At 60.2% G+C, this 15,412-nt stretch overlaps 1 protein-coding gene across 2 annotated transcripts in view; it reads right to left on the bottom strand.

Moving 5' to 3' along the window:
- Window positions 1-15,412, bottom strand: part of CSPG4 (chondroitin sulfate proteoglycan 4) — a 35,731-nt gene that overhangs the window by 9,413 nt on the left and 10,906 nt on the right. Inside the window, exons 2-5 of one of the 2 annotated variants that reach the window (XM_070358581.1) lie at window positions 7,058-7,221; window positions 1,829-5,356; window positions 482-670; window positions 188-271 (exon numbers count right to left, since the gene is read on the bottom strand). In XM_070358581.1, the coding sequence (XP_070214682.1) occupies window positions 188-271; window positions 482-670; window positions 1,829-5,356; window positions 7,058-7,221 (3,965 nt within the window). Of the gene's footprint in view, window positions 1-187; window positions 671-1,828; window positions 5,357-7,057; window positions 7,222-15,412 lie in introns of both variants that reach the window. The other variant, XM_005891770.3, reaches the window with a different exon arrangement.

Here is a 15,412-nt window from a genome sequence, read left to right as displayed (position 1 = left end):
CAGTGAAGGGGACCGTCATTTCTCCCAGAGTGAAAGAATGATGGAAATGGGGACACTCATTTCTCTCTGCTGGTGAAGGAGGGTGAGATGAGGTGCTCTGTAAATGTGGGCTCCTGCCTCCTCTCCTTGCATACCCTCAGACTTGGCCCCCAGAGCTGGGCTGTACCCTGGGCCTCCCTGACCGTACCTCTCTCCAGGAGAAGGCGCTGAGGCTCCCGTCTTGAGGTCCCTCCTCTCTCTGCAGGGCCCCATGCCGGGGCGGCTCCAGCACCTGCAGGAGGAGGGCGGGCAGCGTGGGGAAGTAGGACCCCGCGATGCGGAGCAGAGGCGGGGCCAGGGTGCGGGCCCCGCCCTCCGGGACACTGAAGTTCTGTGCCTCCAGGGGGATGGCGGCGGGCAGCACCTCCAGCTCCACGCGGACGCCCTCGAGGGGAGCACCCAGGCCTGAGGACACATCCAGGGAGAAGGTGTCGCTCCAGACCTCAGGACGGGAGTGCAGGTACAGGACCCTGCCCGCATCCACTGCCTCCTGGGAGAAACGGTTCACGGGGTCCAGGCTCGGCGGCTCAGCTGCCACGGCGCCAGGCGACAGCATCACCAGGTAGCCGGCGCTCGGCTGGGTCTTCACTGAGAACACAATATCCGCTGGTGGCACTGCCTCCTGGGCTGCCTGGTTATCAGAGGGGTCACAGGGGGAGCCTGTTGAGGCCTCTGAGACACACACACACTCTCTCCGAGATGTACACAACCACATGGCCTCAGGTTCAGTGACACGGACATACAGTCTTACCACATGCCAATGTGTGCCCCCAGACACGTATGTCACACACGGATATACACACTGACTGTCCATGACATGCTATTGCCACCAGAGGGCGCCCCATCCTTCTGCGCGACCTGGATTCCTACACTACGGGGCTCTTTGGAGCTTGCAGACCCGAGTCCAGTCCACAGCCTGGAGGGAAGGTGCTCCCTCATCTGATGACCCAGTCATAACAGGCTACACACCACCCCAAGCTCACAGCTCACATGTTTTATTCTGTCCCCCTGCCTGGAAGACTGTCCCCCTGCTCCCTGCTGTTAAACCCCAGACTCTTCAAAGCCTAGCTCTTCAAAGCTGCCTTCTCCTGGGCAAAGATTTCCAGCCACCAGATATGTTTAGTCACCATCTGCCCCGAAGTCTCGACAGCCTCAAAAACCACAAGAGGCTCAGAAGCTGGCAGCTTATTCTCAGTAGGAGAATAAAGCCCAGAGAGGGCAAGCGACTGGTGTGAGATCACAGAGCAAGGCAACGGACCTACTGGATGGCCTGTGGTTGCTCAGTGAGGTTCCTGGGTGGTCAGTGGCCCTCAAGGCCTGGTCTGAGGCACAGGAAAAGAACAGAGGACACAGGAGCTGGCTGGCAGGATGGGTGTGGGGGGAGCCAAACCTGTCTCTAAGGCCTGTAATCCTCAAAGTCCGCACCCGTCAAAACCCTTCAGACAGCCTACTCCTATTAGAGTGCAGATTCTCAGGCTCCAAATCAGAGTCTGTGGTCTGGGTAGAGCCCAGGAATCGGCATGTCGAGCACAGCGTGTACACGTGTGCATGTGACATGTGGAGGGATATGCAACCCACAGGCAGCCGTGCACACTAAACACTGTCCAGAAACCCTCAGGCACACAACATACAGAGGTACAGGCACACACCCAAGGCACATACACACACCTGGCCCAGAAGCCACCACAGTTACACCCCAAACCATCCAAGCAAGCATGCCTGCCATGATTGCTCGGGTTAGGGGCCGTTTACTCGGCCCAGACCCCTGCTCAGGCCCCCAGCCCTTTACCTCCAGCAGGTCCCTTCTGATTTCAGCTGCCTCTCCCTGGAAGACGTAGATCTTCTTGTGCTGGACCAGGTGCAGGGGGGCCACTGGCCCCTCGACGGCAATGGTCACTTGCAGGGTGGCTTCTGTGTGCACAGGCCCTGCCTCCACAGAAAAGGCCAGGGTATCACGGGGACTGAGGCTGCCGTTGTGGTTGTAGAGAATGGCCCTCTCCAGCAGGTCCTGCTGGGTGAAACTGGTGACTGGCTGGCCGGCCCGGAGCAGCTGCCCCCAGCGTGGACCGGCTGTGACCTGGTAGTGGACCTCATCACCACTGCGGATATCTAGATTGGTGTCCAGGGGGAGCACGTCTGTGTCAATGGTGCCCTGGCCTCCTTGAGGGACCACCAGGCCAGAGCCATTGGTCACACGGAGGTAGGGTTCTGAGGCCTGCACTTCGAGCAGCGCGGTGGCCTGGTGCTGCCCGTCGGACACCTGCAGCTGGATCCAGCCGCGGTCGGCCCCTGAGTGTACAAACAAGACCCGCCGGTTCCTGAGATCCTCCTGGGTGAAGCGGTATATGGGCCGAGAGGGCTCGTCCACAGCTACGATACTGCCAAAGAGGAGGTCCTTGCGGGTCAGCACCAGCTGAGCATCTGCAAAGCCAGAGTCGGCGTCGCTGAAGGCCACATCGTCCGTGGTCAGCAGCCGCTGCCCGCCACGAGCCACGTGGAAGATGCGGCTGATGGTCTGCACAGGAGCGTGGTCGTTCACGGGCTGGATGGCCACGCGGAAGACACCCCGTACCTCCTCCCAGGCCATGTCACTGCTGCCCTCGCCCTGGCGGGTAGCCACAAAGGGGATGTCATCTTCTGTGGTCTCGGAGTTGTCATGCTGGTAGACCAGCCGGCCGTGCAGCAGGTCCTCATTGGTGAAGGATGTCACTATGGTGGCCTCATCTTGTGCGTCTCGCCACACCAACCTGCCGTGGCGGGGTCGCTCCATGACCTCGTAGAGGTAGTTGGCGCTGTTGAGACTCTTGACAAAGAGGTGGTCAGCAGAGAGGACGCCCTTCCCGCCCTCGGGCACCGAGAGGAGGACATTGGTGAGGACGGGGGCGTCCGGATCACCGCCAATGTGGATGGGGAAGGTGTACAGCGGGGAGAAGTGCGGCGGGGCTGTGACACGGAAACGGAAGGCGTCCTCAACTGCCTCTGAGGCACGAGCTGTGGCCCCATAAGTCACCTGGCCAGCCCGCAGGTCGTCCTGGGTGAAGCTCTGGCCGTCTGACAGCCGCGTGCCCTGAAGCTGAAGATTGCCCTTCCTGGGGGCCTGAACCACCTCATAGTGGAAAGTGGTGGGGTTCAGGCCTGCCTCCTCCAGGGTGGCCTCCAGGTGGGCTGTGGTGAGGGCCTCCTGCTGGGTGTTCTGGGTGTGCAGCGGCTCCAGCCGCAGCAGCCGCACGGTGGCTCTCTGGATCATCACTGGGAAGGTCAGATTGCTCAAGGCCTCCTGGCCCACCTGCACCTCCAGGGCCACGCTCTCCACTGTGTCCTCAGCGTGGTGCTGCGGGTCGGTGCTCAGGTACCTTATACGGCCCTGCTCCACGTCCCGCTGGTGGAAGGCCCGTGTAGATCGCCACTCGGTGCCCTCTGCCCCGCCTGCCCCCTGCTTCTGCAGCTCCCCCAACCGCAGGGCCCCGGTGACTCGGAACAGCACGCTCACATCCTGCCCCACGGCATTGGTCTCCACCGACAGGTTGGCAGGCAAGACGGGTGCAGCGAAGCCCTGGGCCAGGCGCAGCCCCGTGTTGTGGAGGACTTGAATGGCTGGCCTGACGGCCACCACCTTCAGCGTGACTGGGGGGCTGGCTTGCAGCCCATCGCTGACCCGGAATGTCAGGTCTGGGGCGGGCCCGCCGCGATGGACATAGACTAGGCTGCCTGCCTCCAGCTCCCGGCAGGAAAACTCGGTTGCTGGCTCCCCGGGCTGGTCTCGGCGCTCCACGGGTAGGCCGGCGGGGGCACCGAGGAGCTGGAAGGTGAGGCCCTCGCAGACGGAGTCTGGGTCGTAGGCCTGGAAGACCTCTGGCCCCAGGGGCTTCTGAGTGTGTTCCAGGATCACCATGAGGCTGCCGTGCGGGAAGATGACGCGAGGTGGGTCATTGACAGGGTTCACCTGAATGGGCAGGATGTATGTTTGGCCCCTGCGAAGGCAGGAAGGCACGGCCCCCCGAGATGTCACTGACACCTCGAGCACCAGCTGGTCAGAGGGGTCCTCGGAGCCATCGTGGACGAAGCGGGCCTTGCGGTTCACCACGTCCAGAAGGGTGAACATCTTCCGTGCCTGGGCGCCCGGAATGTCCAGTTCCAGCTCGCCGTGACGGGCCCCGCGGCTCACACTGAACAGCACCTGGGACTTGCGCAGCTCGGCCTCATTCAGGTCCAGTGTGGGCTGCACGTGCCGCCACTCCAGCCAGGCTGTGCCGCCCTCAGCCACCACCAGCGGGCTGACGGTCAGCAGCTGGGTGAAATTGGCAAAGACCGGGGGCAGCCCCGGTTCTGGCACGCAGGGCACGGGCAGCTCCATGGCCGACCACACCTCGGGTGCCAGGGTGGAGAAAGCTTCGTATGGGCCATAGGCGTCCTCCTCGTACTCGTCTTCCTCTAGCCTGCAGCCAGCTGCCATGTTGCGGGTCAGCAAGGCTTCCCGGAGCCCCTGCCTCTGACCGTTGACGCTGAGATCCTCCATGCAGCCCAGGAGGGAGACGTTGACAGCCAAGCCCAGGCGGTGCTCTTGGAGGTGGCGAGAGGCCTCGGCATCCAGCCCCCCGAGGAGGAGATTGCCTCTTGGCTCCAGGTAGCTGAGGACCCCACGGTTGGAAGTCCGTGTGGGGTACTGGTCCACGGAGATTTCCAGCCGGTGAGCATCCACGTGGACGCTGACCTCGTGCGGCTGCCCATCGGCCACAGGCATGCTGTTGTGGAGCAGTACGGTGCCCTGGCCCTTCTCCACCACGGCCCGCAGGTGGCCCTCAAATATGTCCACGTAGATGAAGTCCCCCTGCCGGCCCCCGGCCTGGAAGGCCAGGGGCGCCTTTTGGCTCCGTGTGGTGAGTGTAAACTCCAGGGTGCCTTCATGCCGAGTGCCCCAGGCAGGGAAGGCGGCCAGCGAGTAGGGCCCAGAGAAGCCCACGGCCACATCGTCACCAGCAGAGAACTCCTCGGCACAGCCCTCAGGCACATCTGCCGTCAGCGGCCGGAGGAGGCTGCGGCCATTGAGGGTGGCCGAGTGGAGGCAACCCCGCAGGGGTCGGCTGGCTCTCGTCAGGTAGGGCAGGTCAAGGCTCCCCGTGCCCCCCAGGAAGAGCCCGTAGGGGACCTCCAGGGGAGTGCCCTGGACTGGGGCTGAGGCATTCAGGAGCCCATCGACTGACAGCAAAGCCCAGCTGTCTGACACGGTCAGTTCCACGATGTGGGGGACAGAGTCGCTCAGCAGCATCTCTGCCGGGGTCTGCACCCTCACCTCTTCCTGGCCCAGGAGAAGTCGGACCTGAGGAGACACGGTGGGAAAGGAAGCAGATTGCAACCAGCACTTCTGCGGTAAAAGCGTAACTGGCTCCCCACACTTGGGGTCCACCGAGCAGAGGGCCTAGGACAAGTGCTTCTCAAGCCAGTCCCCTCTTTCCTGCCAGCTCTTTACTCATCCCCCAAACCCTCCCCAAAGTGATTTCTGAACCAGGCCTGGATGGGCGCAGGGGACCCTGATGTGAATCAGATGTGGTCCCTGCCCACGCAGACCTGTCACACAGCAAGATGCTTTCCTAGAGATTCAGCCTAAATTCTTGTATGTCTCCCCCCTTTCCTTAGGTGAGAGGTGCCAGAAAAACCACCTTGGAATACAGAGGATTCCTCCCCTGGAATAATGGGCACCTGAGAAACCCTTGCTGTGTCCCCCAAGTAGAGCAAAACACCTTGGAGTCACTGAGGCAGCTAGGCTCATTGTTCAGGGAAGGGGCACCCAATGCTCGGTGTTTTGACTTGTCCAAGAGGGGTAGTCCTTGGGGAGAGAAAGTTGTCTCTAGGGCACTGACACAGAACTGGCTCTGGTGCAGGGCTCCCACAGCCAGATGGTAGAATGGGTGGTGGCAGAGTATGGAAACTGAAAGAGCAGAGCACTATGAACTTATGGCCTTGGGAGTCCATGTATGGAGCCCCTTTCTAGGAGTGTGTCATCAATATACCTGGCAGAAAGAAAGAACATCAGTGCCAGGTTGTACCAGGCCATGTTCAACAGTGACACCTTGTGGCAGCGAGAAGCAATGGCAGCATCAGATGGACAGAGGGGACCAGAGTCCTCTCCCCACTGGAGTGTGGAAACAAATGGCTCTCCCAAAGATGGACTAAGACTTCGTGTCCTCAAACTCTTCATGGTCAGGGGAAAGCCTCCAGAGACAGCCAGAAGACTCTTTGCAAATAAAACTTGTGGTAACTTGAACAATGAAATAAAATTAAGGAAGCTGTGGGGCTTCCCTAGTAGCTCAGTGGTAAAGAATCCTCCTGCCAATGTAGGAGACATGGGTTCAATCCCTGGGTCAGGAAGGTCCCCTGGAGAAGGAAATGACTACCTGTTCCAGTACTGTTGCCTGGAGAATCCCATGGACAGAGGAGCCTGGCAGGCTACAATCCATGGGCTCACAAAAAAGTTGGACATGACTTAGTGATTGAAGAATGGCAGTAGCATTCCTGGTTGTTCCATCACCGACAGACAGTGGTGATACTGTCATAGTGGTGATAGAGGGTGGCCAGGGCTTTGCCAGAGGAACGCACAAGGGTGCTGGGACCCAGGAGAGGGGAATCCGCCCAGGTGAGGATAGGGGTGCCCATGCTGAGACTTCAAGGGGAGGCTGTAGTGAGGCAGGTGCAGGGAATGAATGAAGCTTGCATCAGGCAGAGTAGTGAGCAAAGGCTTGGCAAGAGCAAGAGACCACGGGATGGCAGAGAATGGAGAGTGGTCAGCGTGCTCAGAACACCAAGGACCGGCGAGGGGTCGTGGTGAGAAGCGTGGCTGGAGAGCAAACGGACAGAACGGGTTCCTGAGGGGCTCACACTTCTGTCCATCTCAGAGCGGGGGCGGTGGGTGGGGGGCCCTTGAGGCCTCAAGGTGAAAGCGACATGCTCAAGGTCACAGCTGGTGGGTGGGGGGTGTGCACTGGAAGCTAGAGAAGGAGTCCAGCAGGGCGACATCACTGACCTGCAGGCGTCCGGAGTAGAGCTGCAGGAGTAGGTAGTCAGCCGGGCCTGCCGCCAGGAGAAGCAGGGCCTCGGGCTGTGCCGTGGAAAACTCCAGCTGTAGGTCTATGTCGGTCAGAGCCGTGGCCACGGGGACCTCCAAGTGGTTCTCTCCAAAGAAGGAGGCTGTGTGACAAGAGAGAGCTGTGGTGAAGTGCGGCCCTGTGCCTGGAGGAGGAAAGGAGCCTCAGGGTGGACGGCTGGGCCGTAGGGAGGGCGCTTCAGGCCGGGGCTCCCCCTTGGTTCTCCACGGTGCCCCCTGTGGCCTCAGCTGGTCCTGGCACCAGAAGGCACGGCCTTGCTTCATGTCCAGCCTGGACCCTGGCTCTGAAGGAGGTCAGACCCAGCATCCCAAGCATCGAGGTCTTCTCCTCGGGGGTTTCTGGGGCCAGAGGCTTCTGCCAGCTCCGGCTCTCTTCCCCTGGGCCCTAGAGGAATCCCCATCCTGGGTCTGGCTCCTTTCTGGCTCAAAGGGAAACCATCACTGGCTTAATCAAGTGGCCCGATGGCCACAACCCCCAGAAATGAAGCTCTAGGAGAACCATTGCTACCCAAACTGATCCCTGCTCAGATTCCTTCTCCGAGGTGCCCATCTGGTTTAGCTCCTGGACTGGCTGGCCACGGCTGAGCCCTGGTGGCAGTGAGTCCACAGAAGAGCAAAGGCTCTGAGCCCAGATGGACACCACGTGCGATGCCAGAACCAAAAGGGGCCAAAGCTTCCTCCATCACCCTGTATTGCTTCCTGCTGCTTAGCTATTAATGGTCCCTGGTGAGCTGTCAGATCCGGCCCCATTATTTCCACCGTGGCCCGGAAGCCAGGGTTCAGCTGAGTTCTCCAAGCCTGGGTCTCAGACTGAAGGCAAGGCCTGGGAGGGGCTGACAGTCTGATGGGCCTCCCAAGACAGGAGGTCATATTTGGGGTTTCCCAGGGTCACTGTGTAGACCCTACACTGGGACACCTCCTCTTTTTAAGTTGTCACCCCCTCCAGGAAATTTCTCCAAATGAGCTTCCCTTGGCCTCTAGCCTGCTGCCACAATTTCTGGTCCATTCCTTTCATGGAGACTAGTGCCAAATACTGACTCTGCCCCCTTGATGTCCAGGGCTGGGGTAGGGTAAGGGGAGACAGGAGAGGGTCATAAAGATGATTCATCCTCCTTGGGCTTCTCTTAAATCCTCTGTGAGTCAGTCAAGGCTGTTGGCCTCGTTAGGGAGGATCTGTTTCCCGGGGGGTCTGAGCCAGCTCACATACACCTGAGGAAGCTGCATCAGCCCCTGGAGGCGTCCCAGACTTGTGTGCCCTGAGGGCAGTCAACACGGTCTGTAGAGATGGAGGGATGCCCAAGAAAGAGGAAGCTCTCCCCTTCAGGCTGAGCTGAAATCCCTTCTACTTATCCCCTCTTGCCAGCACTTGCTGGCCACACCAGAGCCTTCTCTAGAAAGCTAAAGAAATCAAAGCAAAAGTGCCAGGCCATCTAGGTGGACACAGCCCGGTGGGCCCAGCTCATCTCAGTGTCCGCGACGGACAGACCAGGGAACTGGCAGCTGGCAGGCACCTACAGGGGTGTTTTATCTGCAAGGTCAAGGACTCTGAGGAACAAAATGCAGCACACTAAGCTGGGGGCAGCTACAGCGCAAGGAGCGGAGGCAGGTGGCCCCCCGTAGGATGGAGCCGCCACCACGGCAAAGCTCAGAATGGCTGGCAAGAGATGACCGTTACGTTTTCAGGAATTTTGTAAGCCAGGTGATGCTGCCCAGTGAGCCTATTCATACCACGGAAAGAGGCAAAACACACCGATCGGGGCTCCCTCTCTCCCGGAGAGCCTGCTGTTAAACCCTCACCTGCCTAACATGCACTGGCTGGGGGCCCCTTTGCTTCCCAACCGTGTGCGAGTGAGCACAGGCCCTCACCCACACTCCCTTTCACTAAAGGTGGATGTCAACCTGCCAGGGCGCGGTCCAGCTGGGGACCAGGCAGGAACTGAAGCAGCTGGCTGGCTCTAGCCATTGAACCACCCGCCCGCAGCGCCCTCCTGGCACGGGGGAATAGCAGCCTGTTTGGTCCGGTTCTCCAGGCCAGAGTGGGAGGGCGACAGGAAGCAGAGGTGCTTTCCAGAGAGAGCTGGGGTCTGAATGGGCCCATTGAGGGGCTGGGCCCTGCTGTTTCCTGTGGGGCCACGCGGGAAGGGCTCACACAGGCTGCCTTGTACAGCCGGGAGCGCACAGGCCGGGAAGCCCCCTCACCCCAACAGAGGCCTCTGAGGCCTTGCTGGCTGGGGTTTTGGAAACTCTGACAGTGCCATTCCCTCCATCTCCTGGTCTTCTGCTGCTGCCTCTCTGTTTCTGATGGGTGGCAGTGGTAAGAACCAAGAGTCCCTGTCCTGGGCGGTGGGCCAGGGGAACAGTTGGAGAGGGCCTTCAAATGGAGAAGGCAGGCAGGATAAAGACGGCATGAGCTAGGCATCAATCCTGGAGGGCTTCCTGGGGGAGGTGAGGGTTATGTAGAGGCGCGGAGAGGGAGGGAAATGGGCACTCTCAGAGGGAAGCAAGGCCAAGAGGCTGGCGGGGATGTACAGGTTCTGGAAATGCTGAAGACAGAGGAGTAGAGAGCAAAGCAGCAGGGGCCACACCAGGCTTGGCAGCCTGATAGGGATGTCAGGGCAGTGCGGGGGAGAGAGGAGGCCTCATTACAGCCTGGAGGCCTGGCCTTGACGTTCCTGGGTCAAGAAGACCCGTGATTCATCAAAACACCAGTTTAGGCCTGCAGCAGCCATGTGGGCTCTCCTCTGGGCCAGAAGGGGCCCAATTCAGGCCTCAGTGTCACCACTCTGTAAAATGGGCACCCCTTCCCACTCTCTCCCCCTCCTGTCTGTAGGGATTAGTCCTGGAAGTCCCTTTCTGGCCTGAGGTCTGCTCTCAAAGGTGAATGTGCAGAAGGTCAATGGTATGGGCTGCTTGGGCAGCTCCAAGCTTTTGGCATGGGGGGATCAGGATGCCTAGAGGGCCTGAGGACAAGCAGGAGGGGCAGGACGAGTGCCCCAGGTATGAGGTTCTCTGCCTGGAAGAAGGCACACAGGTGGGTGTCCTGGGCTGCGTAGCTGTGTACTCGCCTGTGTGTGCGAGTGTGTGGGTGGCTGCTGGGAGTGTGTTTTGGGTTTGCGTAAGGCGGTGTGTTTGTGCATGTGTGCGCGTGTGGGCCGGGAGCTGCCAGGACAGAGCAATGATTGTGCCCAGGCCTGTCCTGCCCCTCGGTGCCCGCCTGCCGTGACTTGGCTGCTCTGGGCTCCATGAAAGGGGCAGTGTATTCCTGGAGGGCTGCCACCCCTCCCGCCCAGCACCCATCCGCCCGAGAGGTTTGCCGAAGGTGGAGAATCCCGCAGCTTCCCGCCCTTCCTGCCCACGAACAGGGCGCTGCTGTCTGGGTCCAGGGCAGGCGCCTCCATCCCTCTTCCTGAGACGAGGGCTGGGGGCACAGAAGGAGTCTGTCTCCATCCCCGCCGCACCCCTTCCTTACACACGGAGATGAAGCCTAGGTCAAGGTCCCCCAACAAGCCACCCCCTGGCAGAGCATGGCTCATGCTGGCATCTCCTGGCTCCCTGGGCCACTCCTAGGATGTTTATGAGTGAGGACCGGGTCCCTGTCCCTGGGGGACCCCAAACATGAGGCTTACTTGCATTGTGGCGTTCAACCCTCTGCCTGGCAGCAGGATTTTGGCCTCTCAGTCTCTCTCAGGCTCCCCAACCACCCCCCAGGCCAGGGCCAGGGGCTCAAGCAAAGGTACCTTTCCAGTCCTGGGGCTGCTGCAGACCCAGCTCCTCAGAACCCCTGGGGCTGGCCAAGTTTGTCTCTCCCTGTCTCTGTCCCACGACTCCCTTTCTCTGCCTCTGCTCATCTACTTCTCTCCTTCTCTTGGTCTTCAGCCCCCTCTTCCCCTTCCCATCCTGGCTGTAACTCGGGGCACCACCCTTGCTCTAGGACAGTCCAGAGAGCCAGACCTGTCCCCCTCCCCCACCCAGCCCTGGGACCCCCATCCCTTGGTGATGGGTGCACAATATCAAGGCTCTCTGTGGCCCTTGCCTGGAGGAGGGCACTTGGCTTCCACTTATCAGACAGACAACTGAAGCTTCAAAGGAGAAGCAATTTGACAGAAGCAGAAAGCCTGTAGCTCCGGGCCTTGCCGCCTATCAGAGCCCTGCCTGCCTGGGCACCCCCACCCCACCCAGCCTGGGCAATCAATTTCTTTGTGCCCCGTTTCCATCACATTCCCGGTCGCCTGGGGGCAGCCAGGCAGCCCCGCAGCGGCATGCGTCATGGGCAGCAGCATTCCTGGGTGTCTGCTGCCGCCTGACTTTATAAGGGAGAAAGTTCGGGAGCCCAGAGCTGCTGGGCAGGATGGCCAGTGGGGAATGCCTGGCCCTGCAGTCAAGGGTGGGTGGTGGGAGACCTGGACCAGTGGATGTAGGGGAGGTTCAGCTAGTGACACTGAGATGGAGCAGGAGGTGAGAGGTGGGCGGGGAGAAAAGTGGGAGCCCATACATTCATTCACTCATCATTCATTCACCAATATAACAACGTAGCGATGGGAATGGAAAAGGGGAACTAAGTCGAGAGACACAGAAAGCCTGAGGAAGGTATTAAAAGTGAGCTTAAAAAATAAAGACCCCCCTCTCCTCTGCAAAGACTGAATTCGGAATCCAGATGGAGGCCTGAGGTAGGAGATGGAGGAAGAAAAACCAAGAGAGAGCAGGCAGGATGTGGGACAGGAGCAGGGAGGGTGAGGAGGCAGGGAGACCCCAGCCAGCTGGGGGAGGAGGGGTCCTGCTCTGGGGTGAAGCTGGGCTTCTCCTCCAGGACTTCTCCGGGTTTGGCCCCAGGGGTGACAGATCCTGTTTCTAACCAGATCCTTGGTAGGCAGCGGTGAGGCTGGGAGAATCCCTCTGAGGGAGTCTGAGGGGCTGCAGAGAGCGCCAAGGCAGGGCTGAAGGGCTCTCTGTCTCCCCTCGCTGGGGTGTGTGTGTGGCCCACCTGCGGGCTGAATGCAGCCCTGTGTGTGAGCAGGGATGGGCCGGGTGCTCTGCCCCGTCACCCAGGCTCTCTGGACCTCATGCCTGATCCCCTCCTCTCGCGCCTCCAAGGGGCTCATTTTTTCTTTACCAGCACTGTTCCCAAGCCAGGGAACCTCTGAGGAGGCCCGGGTTGGGTGGAAAGTTCCCTCTGATTCAGAACCAGAGTTTCCGCCCCCAGGATTGGCAGCGAGGCTAATGTTCCCGCCACCACCCCCTACCATTTCGGAGCTGGGAAAGTGAAAGTGTGGGGATGAGAACTCGACCCCACAGAGCACGGCAGACCCCCGAACGACCTCAGCGGGCTGCATGTGGGCATGAGTGTGCCTGAGTGCAAGTCAGCGCCATGCATCATGGCGGGTTGAGGGCAGGCGTGTGGGCAGGTGAGGGTTCGGTGGCGTGGGCCCAGTCTGGCTCCGGATGTTGGACCATGACTCCCTGGCTACACCTGATCCTAGGGCTCCCAGGTGAGGGAGAAGCTGCCACTGCATCTACTCAGGTGCCCGATCTTCCCTCATCACATCCCACAGTCCCCCAAGCCTCAGCCCTCCCAAACCGAGCTATGACCTTCCACCCAGGCTGTTTCCACTGAAGATAACAAGGGGGGAAAGTTAAGGTCAGACCAAAAGGACAGTGTAACCTGCCCATGGTGATGACACTGGGGTCATAGAGCCAAGGCTAGGTGGCTTAGCACCTGCCGGGGCTGGCGCCTAGGAGATGCTCACTCACCTGCAGTGAGCAGGAGATGCTCACTCACCTCATGGCACTGGCTCTGCTGCCCTGATTCCAGACCAGAGAGTGATCCAGAGCCACCCCAGTGGCCCGCCAACACACCCGCGCCTCTCCTGCCCCACAAGCCTCGGCTGTAGGAACAATAGCTTATAGGAGTCAACTTCCGTGGTGTCTTCCCTGGCGGCTCATGGTAGAGAATCCACCTGGAATGCGGGAGACCTGGGTGCAGTCCCTGGGTTGGGAAGATCCCCTGGAGAAGGGAACAGCTATCTGCTCCAGTATTCTTGCCTGGAGAATCCCATGGACAGAGGAGCCTGGTGGGCTACAGTCCATGGGGTCACAAAGAGTCAGGCACCACGGAGCAACTTTCACTTTTGCTTTCATGGGAGTTAAAAAAGCAGCCTTCTTGGGAGAGACAATAGCCGTCTCCATAGAGTGCAGGAATGCTGGGTCCTCCTGCCCACCTCCCCATCTCAACACTACAGAGACCTCACTGGGGTCAAGACGACCCCGCCCTTCCTCACTCCAAGAACTCTTGAGCTCTGAGACTCCCTCTCGGGGACTTAACCTCTTCAGTTGCCTTTCTGGTTCCTTGCAAGGCCCGAAAGGCCAAGGCAGGACAACAGTTTCCTTAGCTATTGGCTGATCTCTGACCCTGGTCACTGGCCTTGGCTATCATCTAATCAAGCATCCGGAGGCCACCCATGCTGAGCGGCATTCGCTGGGGAGCATTTCCAATTCACAGACCCCCTGTGGAAGGTGAGCACCCCTGGAGAGGAAGCAGGGGATGGGTGGGGGTGGGAGATGCAGAGCTTGGTCCACAGGCACCAACTGGGGCAGGGCTGGTGCCCTGGGCGCCCAGTCACGTGTTCCAACCCTGGGGCCCACGTGGGGCACAGAGGAAGTGGGAGGGAAAATGAGAGGTTTTGCTGGAAGCAGCAGCCCAGCGTCCACCCAGGCTGGAGGGCTGGGGTGGGGAGGAAGCAGGGCCCTCAATGAAGTCTTTGTGGAGACTCTTCTTCTCCCCAGGGTGGGGCGGCCATGGTGCGGAGCAATTCCCAGCGGCTTTTCCTTGCCTTGTAATTTGCCTCCTTCTAGGGCGGCTGGGTGGATTTCCATGCCCTTTCCCACATCCCCTTCCCTCCGGCTTTCTTGGCTGCAGAAGCAAGGTGGGATCCTCATCTCAGTAGGCCTGGGCTGGGAAAAAAGAGAGGGAAGGACCCTCGCCTGGCGTTGGGCCTGCAGCCCCCAGCCCCCAATAGGGTCCTTGTGAGGTTGCTCCCATTTTACAGGTGAGGAAACTGAAGCTCGAAGACGGCAGTCGTCTGTGTTAGGGTGTCAAGATGGGCTGTGGCCGGGCTGGGACTCAAGCCCCTGTGCGTGTGGCTCCAGAGCTGGGTGCTGTGGATTCAGGGAGGGGTGTGTGCCCACAGAGGCACGGAGGGGAGTGGGGTTAGTTACTGTCTGTGAATCGGAAGTGGAGCATCGGCTTCTGGCCCCAGGGGGAGGAGGGTGTGAGAGCTGGCCCCCTGCCTGGGCAAAACACACTTTTTCCCTTCCCTTCCTGTCCTTGGGGGCTCCCTCTCTCAGGGTTGGGGGTGGAGGTGGGAGGGAGTGAGTGGGGCGGGGAGCATCTGCTTGCCATGGGTGGTTTGGCAGCCGGCCTTTCCCAGTGTGGCTGGCTTGGGGCCGACCGGACCAGGGAAGGACCTTCTTCAAGGCTGGCTGAAGGCGGCATGTTCCAGAAACCAGTGATAAGTGCTACTCATGCCCACTGGGGTCTTGGAGGTCAGAGAAGAGGGTGGAGAGGCAGGGGTGTGGGCTCTGCCCAGGGTGAGACGGGGCTCTCTGGCGGGCCAGCCCCTGTTGTGGCCAGAAGCCAGAGCCTGGACGCCTGTTGCTCATCTCCGAGTCTCCCCATCATTCTGGGCTGAGAAACCACTGAGGGCAGGGCTGCCGGAGAGATGTCTCAGGGCTTCCCCCAGCCTGGCAGGCAGATCTTGGAGACAGTGAGTGTGCAAGCTAGGATGGGGATTCTGGAAGCAGTGACTGTGGGTTTGGACAGAGGCCTGGCCCCATTTGACTCAGATTATGTTTAACAGGCCGAGTGCCTCGAAGAAGCCACCACCATCGGTGCCTCAGTCCCCCCACCTGAAATATACGATAGAGGGGTGGGGTGACCCCACAGACAGAAGCCCCACATCCAGGAGACTGGGGGAAGCAGAGGCTTGGATCAGGGATCACCCACAAACCTATACACACACCCTTGGCCTCTGGCCAGCCCAGGCCAGCAGAAAGTGGCTGGTGGAGAGGTGTGATCACTACAGCAGGCAGAGCACGGCCGCCTCCAGCCTGAGTGGCCACAGGCCTGGCTAGAGTGGAGGCTCTGGAGGGCAGGACCCAGCGCCTACATCCGCAGGTCAGCTCATCTGCCATGCACACATGCACCAGCGGAGGAAACATCGGCACCCAGGGGCATGCAGGGACAGTGATGGTGCCCATAGGATGGCTTTTCCATCAGCA

This window comes from Bos mutus, chromosome 21 (assembly GCF_027580195.1).
Source record: "Bos mutus isolate GX-2022 chromosome 21, NWIPB_WYAK_1.1, whole genome shotgun sequence".
NCBI lineage: Eukaryota > Metazoa > Chordata > Mammalia > Artiodactyla > Bovidae > Bos > Bos mutus.
Note: the sequence above shows the minus strand (reverse complement) of the source record. Positions and strands in the feature narration are given on the sequence as shown.